The 15,871-nt window shown below is 23.5% G+C and overlaps 6 protein-coding genes across 6 annotated transcripts; 4 read left to right on the forward strand and 2 right to left on the reverse strand.

Moving 5' to 3' along the window:
• Positions 1-755: 755 nt before the first annotated feature.
• Positions 756-4,687, forward strand: PCHAS_1203600 (conserved Plasmodium protein, unknown function; the record flags this gene model as incomplete). Its single annotated transcript, XM_016798789.1, has 6 exons — positions 756-859; positions 1,025-3,563; positions 3,683-3,840; positions 3,962-4,066; positions 4,195-4,410; positions 4,519-4,687. The coding sequence occupies 6 exons, from the start codon at positions 756-758 to the stop codon at positions 4,685-4,687; spliced, it is 3,291 nt and encodes a 1,096-aa protein (XP_016654158.1).
• Positions 4,688-4,884: 197 nt separating this feature from the next.
• On the reverse strand, positions 4,885-6,130 carry PCHAS_1203700 (conserved protein, unknown function; the record flags this gene model as incomplete). Its single annotated transcript, XM_016798790.1, has 4 exons — positions 4,885-5,217; positions 5,349-5,449; positions 5,564-5,800; positions 5,995-6,130. 4 exons carry the CDS (start codon positions 6,128-6,130, stop codon positions 4,885-4,887), a joined length of 807 nt encoding a protein of 268 aa, XP_016654159.1.
• Positions 6,131-6,817: 687 nt separating this feature from the next.
• On the forward strand, positions 6,818-8,209 carry PCHAS_1203800 (ADP/ATP carrier protein, putative; the record flags this gene model as incomplete). The annotated part of the gene is made up of 3 exons (XM_730912.2): positions 6,818-7,025; positions 7,174-7,506; positions 7,716-8,209. The coding sequence occupies 3 exons, from the start codon at positions 6,818-6,820 to the stop codon at positions 8,207-8,209; spliced, it is 1,035 nt and encodes a 344-aa protein (XP_736005.2).
• A 568-nt stretch (positions 8,210-8,777) lies between these two features.
• Positions 8,778-9,725, forward strand: PCHAS_1203900 (conserved protein, unknown function; the record flags this gene model as incomplete). The annotated part of the gene is made up of 1 exon (XM_738897.1): positions 8,778-9,725. The coding sequence occupies one exon, from the start codon at positions 8,778-8,780 to the stop codon at positions 9,723-9,725; it is 948 nt and encodes a 315-aa protein (XP_743990.1).
• Positions 9,726-9,896: 171 nt separating this feature from the next.
• Positions 9,897-11,987, reverse strand: PCHAS_1204000 (methionine--tRNA ligase, putative; the record flags this gene model as incomplete). Its single annotated transcript, XM_738896.2, has 1 exon — positions 9,897-11,987. The coding sequence occupies one exon, from the start codon at positions 11,985-11,987 to the stop codon at positions 9,897-9,899; it is 2,091 nt and encodes a 696-aa protein (XP_743989.2).
• An 805-nt stretch (positions 11,988-12,792) lies between these two features.
• Positions 12,793-15,738, forward strand: PCHAS_1204100 (U3 small nucleolar RNA-associated protein 25, putative; the record flags this gene model as incomplete). Its single annotated transcript, XM_727933.2, has 1 exon — positions 12,793-15,738. The coding sequence occupies one exon, from the start codon at positions 12,793-12,795 to the stop codon at positions 15,736-15,738; it is 2,946 nt and encodes a 981-aa protein (XP_733026.2).
• Between the last annotated feature and the right edge of the window lie 133 nt (positions 15,739-15,871).

A 15,871-nucleotide genomic window follows, 5' to 3' on the forward strand; every position in this document is an offset into this window, starting at 1 on the left:
TATGTGTGTTTCCCTTTTTAAAGAGAAATAAGGATAATTTAAATTTATGGCTATTTATCTCAAAAAATAAAATACACATATAATCAAATAATAAGAAAAGTATGCCCTCATATATTATGCACACACATAAATCTCAATCTGTCTGTCATATCATTTTGTAATTATCAAGACACGCTTGTTTAATAATCAGCATTACATTTAACACCCTAATACTTATATTCACAACTTTTTATTTTCTTTAATATACAAAATAAGTGTAAATAACTACACCTTAAAAGGTCGTTCTTTTGTCTATCACCATTCTTATCCTATTTGTAATAGTCTTGTGAGACTCTCCAATTTATATTTCCAAATCTTAATAGGTTTTATTCTGTTCCTGTTCATTTGGTATGTCTTCCTTTTTTCATGGCTCTAAATAAGTTTTAAAAAAAATTTTGAAATATTAAGTACCGCTAGAAATAGCATTAAAAGTGATTGCACACATGTTCGCACCGCCTTTGCATTTAAAGGCTGTAACGAATACATGCATGCTCATGTAAAATATAATCCTATAAGTTATACCTCTCACAGTTTCAATAATCATTATTAAGGCTGCTACATTTCAGTGTAAAAAGTTGGCTTTAAAAAAAATGCTACCTATTTTGCTTTTTCTCATGGTCTTGTTTTTACTAGTTGTTTGTCAAATTATTTCATTGAATAATCAGATATTTATATAAATCTTTTTACACTTATATTATCGCTTTTAATTTTTCAAAATGATGAAACAGTTTACCAAGGAGTATTATTCATATTTTTCGGTCTCTCGTAAAAAAACACTGATGGTGGAAAAGGATATAAAAACACGGTACTATTCAGATAGGTAAAAATGGGATACTAATATTATGAACAACATAAAAAACAAAAAATCATTTCTAAATCATAAACATATGTAGCTCCATTCTATTGCCATTTTCTACATCTCTAATTTATATTTTTTCCTAACTCTCTCCCCCCCTTTGTGTATTATTCATTTTTTTATTTATAGAACAGCATTCCGTATAAAAGGAAATCTCAAACATGTTTTTGTATTAGATAATGTAGACGCAACAATAGGGTTATCACTAATGAATGTCACTATATTTTTACTTGGAGGATTAACAAATAATAGGATAAATGTTTGTATTTCAACATATTTACAAGGACTAATATTTATTTTAAGTTTAATGTGTTATATTATTCAAACAAACTTTCAAAAAAGTATTATAGCAGATATATTTTTTGTTCTTCTGTTGTTTGTATCCTGTATATTACCTTTTTTATCAATCAAATTAAATGGCTGTTTTAATAGTATTATATTTTTCCCTATATGTATAATACTTTTATTTTCAAAATATCATTTAAGAAATTTATTTTTGTTAGAACTTGGATTGATATTAAAAATTTTAATATTAATTATGGCCATAAATATTAATGAAACAAATATATATATAATCTTACTATTATTATCTTCTTTCTTTTTTAGTATTATATTTTATAGATATTTATATTTTTTTTCAAAAACAATTTCTATTAGTTTTACTACACCAAAAAACCTAATGATGATTTTCCCATACATTAATGAATATCAAGAAATATGTTTACTTAAGCTAGCTGATATAATAATAGACACAAATAATTATATGAATATAAAATTAAATGTCTTTTGTCATGATATACCACAAATTAATATAACACAACAAAAAAAACATCATGAAAATCTACAATTGAATATTAGTAGAATAATTAATAAATTCTATACTTTAAAAAATCAAAAAATATTCTTAAATTTTCCTCCCTATTATTGTCTAAAAGCATTATATTATAAAAAATTAAATTTAATGGCATTATATATCGAAAAAAAAAAAAAAAAAATTAAAAAATTATATTCACAATCTCATAACACACATTTATATTTCCTCTTAGAGTTGTCTAAAAAAATGAAAAATTGTTTTATCTATTACGACATTCCATGCAACCACCCCCCTACAAACCTTCTACTAAACACGGGGTCCACCAAAGAATCAGCTCCTGTCCTGAAAGAAGACAAGCCACAAGGAGATATAATAAAAAAGGCGGACCCTCAAAAGGATGTGGTAAAAAAGAGAGAGCCAAAAAAAGATGCAGTAAAAAGGAAAGAACCCAAAAAAGATGCAGCAAAAAGGAAAGAACCCAAAAAAGATGCAGTAAAAGAGGACAAACTGAGAAGGGCCAAACAACGCGATGAAAAAAGATACAATGACAAACGAAAGGAGAAACAATCCAAGAAAAAAGAAATAAAAAGAATAATAAGCATTTTTAAAAACAATTTGTTTTATTCTAAAGTATGTTCTAAACAACTAGAAGACAATCCCCCTAAAAAAATAAGAATTGATAATGTAAAAAAAAACAAAATAGAAAAAAAAGCAAAGATAAATGATTTGTTTACAAGTACTATTAGAGATGATACCAAACCAGAGCTAAAGGGAGTGAGAAAAAATGAAAGAACATCAAAAAGGGATGGCAAAAAACGGGAACGACTAAAAGAGGATCAAAAAAGGGGTGAACAAATACAAAGAAAACGAAAAAATAATTATAAAAATTATGAATCAACTCTCGAATCAAGTGTTACTGATAATTTTATGCATATAAAGCCATACGATGTTAATCAAATAAAAAAACTGGATTTAAGATTGGTTGGAAAATATAGAGATACAGCAAACGAAGAAGTAAAAAATAAATTGAATAAACCTCGAAAAAAAAAAGATAGAAGTAAAAATTATGCAAAGCAAGAAATGAAAACAGAGTTGGACAGCAAATATAAGAATCGAAATCACAGTGACACAAAAAAACACAAAAAAAATAATAAAAAAAAATTCATTGAGCAAAGAAAACACGGACATGAAATGTATCAAAATTTGTCAAATCAAGAGGTATATACAAAATCTAGTACAGAAAAAAATAATGTCCTAGATAAAACTGAGTATCCTATATATGATCGATATATTAGAAAATATGATGATAAAACAAATTATAATATCTTATCAAAATTTAAAAAAAGTTTAGAGCAAAAAGAAAAGGAAATAAAATGTAGTTTCAAAATAAATAAAAATGATAACACTTATAAATACAATGAATTAAAAGGAAATGATTTTATAGAAATTAATAAAAAACATAAAAAAAAAACAGACACAAGTAAACAAAAATCATATTCCTTTTATTCAAATGATAATCAATATATATCTGATGAAAAAATTATTTTTATAAATTTATCATGTTTATTTTATGTATTAATTCATAAAATTAAACAACTCTTAAAATATATCGAAAAAATTAATTTAGTTGTCCAAGGCCTCGATTTTAAACAAGGAGTTTCTCCTAAACAAAATTTCCTTTTGTCATTTATCGATCAAAAAGTTGAACGCTATTATATATTATGGTCTAACATGTTTGATTTAATATATCACATTGAAAATTATATTATACACATTTTATTAATACTCGTTTTTACCTTTTCTTCCATTTTGATTCGAATAGCCCCCATACACCTAAGTCGGTCTTATATGTTGGTACACCAAAGAAGGAAAGAAAAGCTGAAAATAGTAGCAGCATTAACCATATCATCCAATTTATTGCTTAGACGACTTAAATAGTTACACACTAATTTTCTTGCACTTTTATTTGACAGTTCAAGATACCAAGCTTTATAATATGCTTTATCCTTCGCTTTTTTGTATTCCCAATAATTGCTATTTTAATTTTTATGCCAATTATAAAAATTAAATCTGTAAATCCAAAAAACGGTTTCATAATTAAAATTATATTTTTTATTTTGGGAATCTTCATGTAAGAATATTTCTATCTATAACAGTGCTCCTCTTCATTATGAACTAAAACATGTTAACATAAATATTTTACATCTATTTATACATTTTCCTTTTTTTCAAAAAATCTAATTTTATTTCAGTATGATTTTATCGGTGCTAGATTATTTATGGACCATTGTTTTAGTTCACAAAAATTATTGGAATCTAGATCAGGCCGTTCGAATAGCTTTACTCAACGCATATAAGTAATTAACATTTGCAATATCAACATTTTTTATATCCATCATATTTATATGATTCATTAAAGTGTCTAATTAAATAAATAGATGTATCCTCATAAACATTTTTTTTCCATCCCCTTTTTACAACACAGATGCAGCCTATTTTCCGAATCCGAATTTGTTTTTTTTGTTCCAGTGTTTTATTTTTTAATTATGCATAGACTCAAAAGTTTGTGGTATTTGTATATAATATGGCTATTTATAATAAATATAATATATTGGCTTTTTATTACATCACCATTAGTAGGAATAAAACTAAATCTTTCTCTCATAACTCTTATTATTATGTGTATTCTATTTATCATTAGGTAATTTGACAAATATAACGACATACATAATTGGATATTTGCATTCATACATTAATGTACATATATTATGTCCCTATTCTATATTCACACTTTCTTTTTATTTTATAGACCTTTCGAAATTGTAAAAAGAGACTTGTTTTGCAGATTTGTTTTACCTTATATTTTATTTTTAGATGATATTCTTCATTTTGTTAATAATGAAAAGGAACTTAAATATTTGTCCTACACAGATTATCCCCACACGTATACCAAAACAAATACCGACACCCATACATAAATAAAATTAAAAATTATTCATATTTTAATTTATACATAAATAAATAAGTTTTATTAAAACAATAATGGAAAATAAAACAAATATTATAATTAAAAATGCATATAAATAGTAATACACCCAAAAAACACGTAAAAAAAAATTCGGAAAAAAAAATTCAAAATCTCCAAGACAAAATATATCTTGATATATTATTCATATCAATCTAACAAATTTGGATTATTATTTAAATCTTGCAAAATAATATTTTTATTTACAGGAGATGAATTAAAAAAATTGTCTACATTACTATCCACAAAACATTTACACGAAAAAATTAATTCATATCTTTTATCATTATTTATTGTTTTTATTTTGTTTGATATATATAATTCATCAAACAATACTGAGAAATATAATATATTAAATCTTTTACAATCATTATATAATGACTGAATTTCCCTTTTGTGAGAATCCAATATTATATATCCTAAATGCAGTGGAATTGTGTAAATATACGTAAACGGATTTAATAGCCTATATTTTATCTTCAACTAGCCAAAAAAAAAAAAAAAAAAATTCATATATATATGTACAAGTCAGGCAAATAGCGATACACTATTTTCGTTTTATGACATATGCATTGTATCATTTATAGCATATTAACGAGTTTTTATTTTCATACAAAAATTTCAGTGGTAAATCCATTCTCATTTTGATTTAATGGGATAGCTATTTCACTTTTATGTTGTAAAGGAAGCTGGTTAGAGGACGCGTCTTCGACTCCTAACATGTGCATAACAAATAATTTTTATTATATAAAAGATATAGCTATTTTGTTATACATTTTTAAAAAGGGAAAGATAAATTATATAGCTATATATTTTTTTTTGGATATACCTCCGTTGTACAAAAAACATGTAGGATTTGCTCCCACTGGGTAGTAAAAATATTTTACGTTTTTTGCATGAAGTGTGTAAGATAGTAGAGTATTATTTTTAACGTTTAAATTTATATTTAATTTTCCTCCTATAATTATTTTATCATCTTTTAATATAAACTTAAATATATTCTCATCATTTTCCATAATGCTTATTTCGGGGGTGTAGGATGTCGTTAAAATTCCAAGTATTATTCCTGAAGATTTGCATGTCATATAAAGATAATATATATTTGCACACACACATGCATTGATAAACATACAACCCTGCGAATTGATACTAGTATATATGAACATAGACGAAAAAGAAAGTGTAAACACTATTCTTTTAACCTTTTATGAAATAAAAAATATATGTATACACATGTTTTTTTTATCATTTATTTCAAACCTCCTATAAAGCATATTATAAAAGTTATCGTCAAATAGGTCATACTAAAGAATACTGATTTTTTATTTATTCTTTTCTTCTTGGATACTCCATTTTCAAACATGCTTTTTTTTTTATAATAGTTTTCACTCTCCATACTTATTTTTAAACTTATAAATTAACTTAAAAACTCGATGCTAATAATGACAACTGAAATGATGGAAGTAATGTCCTATATTTTTATTTACCATAAATAAAAAAATAAAACAATCTGACTACTAGCTTTAAAACTTAATGGGAAACACATCCCTTCAAAAAAGGATATAAATTGTGTCGAATGATTGTTCTTTCATAAAGAATAAATCTTTTAAAAAATAATAATAAATTACATAAAAAATAAAATAACAAAATAACGAAATAGAGAAACAATCCAATACCAAACACATGATAAATCTCTCTAAAAAATAATTAAGACCATGTGTAAAAAAAAAAAAATAAGTTATAATAATATAAAACTGGCAATTATTTATTTACCAAAATATGCATACATCAGTAAAAAAAAAAACGTATTCCTATCATCCCATAATTGCATGAAAAAAATTATTAATATAGAACTAAAAATATTTTTAATTTTATTTTAATATAAAAATAATATATTAATAATAAATAAATATTTAAAAGAGATCAAAATGAATGTAATATTTTCCATTTTAAGCAAAAATTTTTGCGAACAAAGCAAATTAAAAAAAATACTAGCCCCTTAAAATTTATTATAACATTCTATTTATTTTGAAATATTATTATCATTTATAGAATAGTCAAGCTTATTATATATTTTCATCATATGGAAATTTATTATTTAAAAAAAAAAAAAAAAATAAGTTATAAAGGATTATTTATAACAACCTTTTTAACCCATGGAGGGGCAAACATAATTTCGAAATTTGTCGTTTCGCCTTTTGAGAGAATTGTAATCATTAGACAAATACAACCTGTTTTTTTTAAAAATATATTAATCCAGCCAAATTTTACATATTCAAATATAATAAAAAGTAAGCAAAATAGCATAAATCCTTTTCTATATTATTAAACATGTATGCATGATAACTACATAGTATGTTGTATATCCACATTATGACTGCTTAGCTTTTATAAGATGAAAAATTTTGGATACCCTTCTATATTTTATCCCTTTTTAAGGTATATATAAAAATCAAGGCCTTACGTCATTTTGGTGGGGATATAATGCCAGTATTTTTAATTTCCTATCATTCAGCTTTTTAAGATTATTATTCCATGATCAAATAAAATATAATATATCTGAACAGATTAAAGATAAAGAATATTTAAAAAAAAATTATTTTTTGACAACGTTTTTTTTATTATATACATCCAGTTCCTTATCTTCAGCTGTTTCATACCCCCTAGATACGATTCATAATTGTATGGCATTAAATCATGAGAATCTTAAGAATAAAAAGTTGTATAAAAGAGGAATATGCTTATTTATATATGACCAACTACTAAAGAAAAGTAAAAAAAAAAAAAAATTTTCATGCCATATCTTTTTTATTTATATAAATAAAAATGTAGTATATATCACACTACCTTAATTGTCTACAACCTTTTAAGTCATACATTTGTGTGATCATATAAATGTGTAACGGCTAGTACTGCTATACATATCATACAAGATTGACAATAAGAAAATATGCACATGTTTATTTTTTTCCACTTTTTAGGAATAAAAAATTTATATGCAGGATACAGTTTGTGCTTATTAAATTTTATCCCCTATCTAGCAATCACAATTAAGTTGAATGAGCTGTTTACAAAATATTTTACTGAAATAAATTTTGACAAAAAAAATTACAGCTTTCAAAATGATAAGAAAAATAATAATAATCTGAATGAAGAATATAAAGAATTATTTAAAAAAACACCCAATTTTTTATCTCATATAATTTTAGGAGTCTTAACAGGGTATATTGCACAATTTGCTACATACCCCCTTGAAACATTAAGAAGAAAATATCAATACCGTACTATGTATGAACAGAATTTTATTAAACTTATAAATCACAACAACAAATTAAATACTATAAAACACAAAACATTTGTAAATAAAATAACAAATATGTATAAAGGGTTTACAATGCATTCCCTTAAGCTTATTCCTGAATATTTAATATTCAGTTGTTTTTTTTATTACGTCAAAAATAATATGCCTATATAGTATACCTATATAATATACAATTTTTATGCTCTTTTTTAAGCATATTTATAATTAATTTTTTCGCTTTTATTCCTATGAAATTTTATTTTTTTTGTAAAAATTTGTCACTTTAAATTTATGCACACGTTTAACTATTTCATTTTTTTTAAAACTCTAAGAATTTCTACAATTTCAAACATATAAATAATATTTACTATCGTATATATCATTATATATTGATGACATGCTTATGCTTCCCCAAATGTATCACTCCTTTGTAGGAAGCTAAAACGACATATTTTTTAAATTAAAAAAATTCAATACTTGCAGAAATGTACTAAGGGTAAGCCATGCCAAGCAAGCAAAAGAATACTACAAAATATGCAGATAAAAAGAAAAAAATTTAATTCCATTTTTTAAAATAGTAAATATGCTTATACAAATATTTGGCCTACATTTTGGAAGATCTATATAGTATGACTTAGTGTAAGCCTTTAATAGTTAGCATACTATTTTTGAAAAGAAAAAAAAAAAAAAGTCAATTCATTTCTTACTAACCACACATACACATGATGTTTTAAGAAACAAAATGAACAGCTACAATGTGAAAACATTTTTTATTTCAAACTTGAAACATAACTTTATAAAAATCCAAAAGCAATATGGTGGTGCCTCCCTATTAACCAAAATTGGCCAGTCCTTTAATCAAGAGAATTTTAAAAATATGAAAACAAAATTAAGTAACTACCAAAAAGGCTCATTAAATGTTTTATCAAATGATAATAATATATTTAAAAATTTAATAGATATATTTAAAAATACAAATATTAAGGACAAGTTAAAATTAGGGGATGATACAGAGAAGAAAGAAAAAGAATTTTTTGATTATTATGTAAAATGTTTAATGAAATATGAAGGCATTTTTACATATAGAAAATTTAAATCTTTTTTAAAAGACTTATGTGATTATTTTAAAATTTATAGTATTACATATAAATATAAAAAAAAGATGAATCCACAACTTGAAAAATTAAAAAAACAATATGAAGTCTTAAATTCCTTTTTACCACATGAATTAGATTCTGATGATTATAAAATTTTCCATTCAGAAAGTAAAAAATATTTAGCCCAATCAGCTAATGTTGATTTAGACTTTATCAATGAATTGCTTTTATTTCATGACTCATTAAAAACAGATAGAACATGGTTTTATCGAAGAATCGTATTAAAAAGGAAACTCCCAGAAAGTTTTGAAGAACGAGAAATCGAAGCACCATATGATAGACCCGTAATGAAAACATTTAATTACGGAGTTAAAGAGTCTTCTTTAGAATATGAACATTATATGAATCAAAATGGAAGAAAATTAAAATTTAAAAAATGGATTTCAAAAAAACATCCATGGTTTAGAAAAAATACATCAGGAAAAAATAGATGGGCCACTAGGCCATACACAAAAAAATTCCCATACTTATATTATTCTTCTATACCTAAGCACATGTATCTATCTAAAAATAAACCTAAAATTAAAAGGTAGGCACCATACCACTAATCATGTTCACAATTTGAAAAAGAGATATGCTACTACAAAGTTGCTCCCCTTTTGTCTTCTCTACTCTCGGATTGTGCAAAAATAACTTTTTTTCGTCTACACCAATTTACAAATTTAAGATAAAATCTTCGAATCATTTGTTTTGATATATTTTATTCAGATAATTTTGATCAAATTTTTTAAGACAAATCTATCTGTTTCTTCATTTAGCATGTCTATCGAAACAGATTCATGATCGATTTCTTCAAATCCAATATTTTTCAAAATAGATAGACTAATATTTGGAATAAATGGATACATAAAAATAGAAAAAAATTTAATACATTCAAATGTTTCGTAAATAATTAAATTAAAATTTTTTGAATCGTTTAATTTATTCCATGGTTCATTATGAACAAAATATTTATTTATTTTTTTTACAAGTATCATCAATTTTTCTAATAATAATGGATATTCCATATTTTCAAATAATTTTATTAAATTTGTTTTATCACTTTTAAACTCATTTAAAATTGTAAAGTTAAATAAATAATGTTTTTTTATAATCTTATAATTATTTTCTATACATAATGAAACAGTTCTATATAATAAATTTCCAACAGAGTTTCGAAGAAATAATTCAAATGTTTCTAAATTGCTTTCTTTAAAATTCTTATCTTCATATATATTTCCACTACCAATAAAATATAATCTAATTACATCTTTATCATATTTTTCTAAAAGTGTAAATGGGCTTACAATATTGTTTAAACTTTTTGAAATTTTTATATTCTCAATTTTTATTAATCCATGACATAATATATGTTCAGGTATTTTAATTCCTAAGCTATTCAATAAGCATATATATAAAATGCCATGAAATTTTAGTATATCCTTTCCTATTACTTGAATATAGGGGTTCCATAACTTTTCAAATAATTTCCTACTACAAATTTTGTCATCCATTATTGGGTTCTCTAAGTATGCATCATTTTCACGGGAATCAACGCTGGTGCACGAATTAACCAAACTCAAAACATCTTCGTAACTGCACACAATGTTGTCTTCTTCTTGTGTTTTGCTTTGTGGGAGAGTACTACTAATTTTTGAACTCTCATACTTTTTAATGACATACAAAATAGATGATATATAGGATAACAAAGCTTCAAACCATACATAGATCGTTCCTTTTTCTTCCCCTGGTATTTTAATTCCCCATTCGGTATTATATCGACTTATACATACATTTTTAAAATCATTTTCAATATGATATTCTATTTCTTTTTTTAAATAAGAAGGAAAAATAATGCTCTCATTCGTTTTGTAAAAATTAATTAAAAAATCTTTAAACTTGTTTACATCAAAAAAGTAGCTATTCTCCTCTTCAATGTATATTATCCTGTTTGCAGCGGTGTTATTTTCTTCGCTTTTCATTTTTTCAACCTCCCTATCGCTCAAATATCTCTCCTCGCTAATGCTATAATACCCTTTATATACGTCCTTATATATATACCCTTTACTTAATAAATATTTCCAAACATGTTGGACAAATGTTTTATGAAATACGTTTGAAGTTCTATAAAATAAATTTATGTCTACACTTAGCATTTTATTCATCTTTTTATAATATTCTGAAATATTATTTAAATAATTCGTTTTATCCATATTTAATTTTTTTGTTTTGCTGTCTATTTTTAAACCATGTTCATCCATACCAGAAAAAAATATTATTTTTTTTTTATTTTCATTATCTTTTATTTTTTCAAATCGATATATTACATCAACTAAAACATTACAATAGGCATGCCCAATATGAGGTTTATCATTTCCATAATAAATTGGGGTTGTTATAACTAACCCCTTTTTAGTTTCATCATTTTGTTTTACATAATCGAAAACTTCTTTCACGTTTTTACTATAACATTCATTCGTGTTAGCTAATTCGGCATTTTCTACACTGTTTGATAATTTTTTTATATTTTCATTTTTTTTTTTTTTTTTTTCTATATTTACAAACGGATTTCTACCTAAGACATATTGTTTATCTCCTCCATATAAAAACTGATATATATTTTTTTTTTTTAAGTGTGTTTTTAAAAAGTTGTTATTTTTTAAATTGTATTTTTCTCTCGTTATTTTTGAAAAAAATGATGGGAAAGCATTTTTTATATTCTCAAAATTAAGAGAACCAATGTAACTATTTTTGTTTAGCCCATTACATATTTTTATAATCAAATAAATTTCGAAAAAAAAAAAAAAAAATTTCATAATTTATTATACAGCTATATTATATCCATAATCATATTTTCTCCCCTGTTTTTCAACATATTTATACTTTTATAATTTTTCTATCCATAAGTATAAATATGTAATATAATTCAACATCAGTTCAGTAAATATTATTTCATACTACAACCTTTGTGGAAATAAAAATCCCGTTATCCTGAAATTTGCTTCATTTCATTTTGCATAGGAAATATCACAATCGTATTTTATACTATTTATGTTATTAATTTGGTTTTATATTTTTTTTTTTTTTTTTTTTTACCTACATCGCACAAAATTGTACATATCCAAATGCATGCTATAATCTTATCATATTATTTATTTTCTTTTTCGATCTTCATAATATTTTTTACTATTGAACCATGTTAAAAAAATAAAGAAAAAAAACGTATGCATTATTATTTTCTCAGCAATTACAATATATTTTTTATATCTATACAGATGATGCATATGAATACCTAAACAAATACGCAGTTTCAATTTGTTATTTGTTTGTAACCCTGAAATTGTATTCATTTTTCATTTCATATGTATAATCTATTTCAAACATTTCAATAATGCATATACATCAAGTTAGAAACCCCATTTGTTAGTGAACTGTATTGCTCATATCACTATCACCTTCCCCTATTTTAATATAATACCATATGTATTATCAAATAATATGAATAAGAACTATCATTTTAATTTGAAATATAAACAACGAAGAAAATAATAACTAATATAAAGAAGATAAGTGGAAAACTACCTATCGCCTTTTCAACTAACCAAATAAGATTGAAACACGATGAGAGGAAGCAAAAAAAGTAAAAGGAAAATAACTTCACTCAATGAGCTATATGAATTAGAATATGTTAAAAGAGAGAAAAAAAGAAAACTTAAAGAATTGAAATCGAAAATTAACAAAAAAAATGAATTAACAACACAAGAAGATGATAATAAAAAAAATCTTAAAAACAATAACAATGAAGAAAATGAAAAAAAAAAAAAAATTGATAAAACTTTGTTGGAAAAATATGAAAAATTAAAGGAACTTGAAAATACACCAACAAATAATCAAAATAATGAAACAAAAAATGGAAATAATAAATCATATAAAACATTCTTACAAATTTTACAAAAAAAAAACAAAAAAATATATAACCAAACATTTCAAGCCAAAAGTCATCACACCCTATCTCCATCAAAACAACCTGAACAGTTCAGAAATAATGACAACAATCAAAATGAGCACAATAAAAATTGTATTAGCAAAAATAATAAGGATGAAGAAAAGGATGTAGTAGATAGTGAAACTAATAAAAATGAAATATCTACATTTCAAAATAAAGATGAAATATATATGAAAATTTTAATAAACAATATAAAAAATCAAAATACAAACTTCCTTAATGATAAAGAGAATGATAATGAAATGGCTAGCCAAAATGATGGTCATACTTTAGAGCATAAAGATATTTATGCTGACTATGCAAACAAATCCTATAAAATAGTTGAAAACAAAATGGACTATTATTTTACATTTTGCCAAAATATTGATGATAATTTTATTAAAAAATTTTTACAAATAAAATTAAAAAAAGGAAAACATAAAAACGATCATACAGAATTAAATAAAAACCAAACAATAGAAAATATGTATGTTACGTCTAATCTATTTTTACAAACAAATATTTTTAAAAAAAAGACACATCAGGAAAGTGAAAATCAAAATGAAAGCGATCACTCTGATCAAATTGATGAAGCTGAAATACAAAATGAGAATATAGACGAAAAAACAAGTAACCTATTTTTTAATAACATAAAAATAAAACCATATTTTTTTTCAAATTATGTAGAAAAAAATGATATAACCTATTTTTTAATGACAATTTTGAAAACACATCCAAAATCCATATTGGATGATAATAATTATTATAATATATATGAGCCTATCTTAAATAAATTAAAAATATATCTTTCTGAATTCAAATATCCTCTCGCATTTTTTAATAATCAAATATATGAATATATGCAAAATTATTATAATGTAGATATTAAAAAGGTGACAAAACAAGAATCGGATGAAGAATACGAAATTGATAATATTCAAAAAAAAAAAAAAATAAAAAAAAAAACATTTCGAGATGTGTCAGCTATTTTGGAAAGAGATGAACTTAAGGCATACTTCCATTACATCAATTCATATGTTGATGTTTTTTATTCAAATCAAAACATTTTAAATTTTCATTTTATAAGATTATTAAATAGTATACATTGTTTAAATCATTTAAAAAAACGGAGAAAAAGAAAATTATATATAAAAAAAAAAATTGAAAAATTAGAAAAAACACAACAAGTGGAAAAAGAAAATATACAACTAAAGGATGATCTTTGTGATGAAAGTTTTTCAAAACCCAAAATTTTAATTTTATGTGCATTTAGATATATTTGTAAAGAATATGTAGATTTACTAATTAATATGCTATCACTAATTGAAGTCAAAAATAAAAATCGATTTATTAATGAATATGACATAACACCAGAAGAAAAGAAAAATCTTAAAAATATGTATATCAAAAAAAAACAATCATTTGATTATATTAATTTATATAGAGGTAATAGTGATGATTGCTTTAGGTTAGGAATTAAATTATTTGAAAATGAAAAAAAAATACAATTATATACCCCTTTTTATGATAGTGACATTCTAATATGCTCACCTTTAGGATTAGAAATTATTATAAAAGAATATAAAGAAACTGACGATAAGACAAATAATATATATAATGAGGATGATAATTATTCAGACGATTATGAATTAAACGGTGCTGATAATTCAGCAAAAAAAACCAAAAAAAAAAAAAAAATCAACACAAATAATAATAAAAAAAAAAAATTATACGAATATGATTTTTTATCATCAATTGAAGTATTAGTTATCGATCAAATTGATATTATATTAATGCAAAATATATTGACATTAAAAAATGTCTTAAATTTTATAAATAAACCATTACTAAAATGGCGTAATGCCAATATAAATCGAATAGCTAAATATGCCGTAGATGGTTACATAAAAAATTATAGGCAAACAATTATTACTTCCAGTATCATAGACACTAATTTTATATCACTAATCCAATTGTCAAATAATTATAGAAGTTTTTTAAAATTATTTATAAAAAATGATGATGATACTATTTTATTAAGTATAAGAAATATGTTTAAAATAAATCAATATTTCAAAAAAATTGAATGTGATGATATTTTAAAAATTGAAGAATGTATAATTGATTTTTTCTCAACAAATGTTATAGAAATTTTAACGAATATAAAGCAACTTATTATTTGTATACCAACATATATAGAATACATTAGGCTGTATGAAATATTAAAAAAAAATGACATATCTTTTAAAGGTGTTAATGAATATACTACTGAAAAAAAACGAATAAAAATCCAAAAATTATTTAAATTTGAAAAAGTTAATATTTTATTAGTTACAAGTCGTTTAATTTATTATGAACGATGTACTTTTAAAAATGCTAATCATGTCATCTTTTTCTCACCTCCGAAATTTCAATTTATGTATTTTGAATTAATCAAAAATATAACTACAAACACACCAAACGCCTCATCTATGTGTTACTACACTAAATACCACACATATGAACTTGAAAGAATTGTTGGACAGAAACGAGCTATTCATTTGATGCGCGAAAAGCCCGGAAAAATCACTTTATTTAAATAAAATATATGACATTATAAAATCAACCTTATTTGTGATTATACAAAAAATATAAAAATAAATATGCATTCTACATATAGCTACAAACAGGCACAAAACATGCCTACAACATATTTATTATCAATGTCTTTTTTTA

Source organism: Plasmodium chabaudi (assembly GCF_900002335.3).
Source record: "Plasmodium chabaudi chabaudi strain AS genome assembly, chromosome: 12".
Taxonomy (NCBI): domain Eukaryota; phylum Apicomplexa; class Aconoidasida; order Haemosporida; family Plasmodiidae; genus Plasmodium; species Plasmodium chabaudi.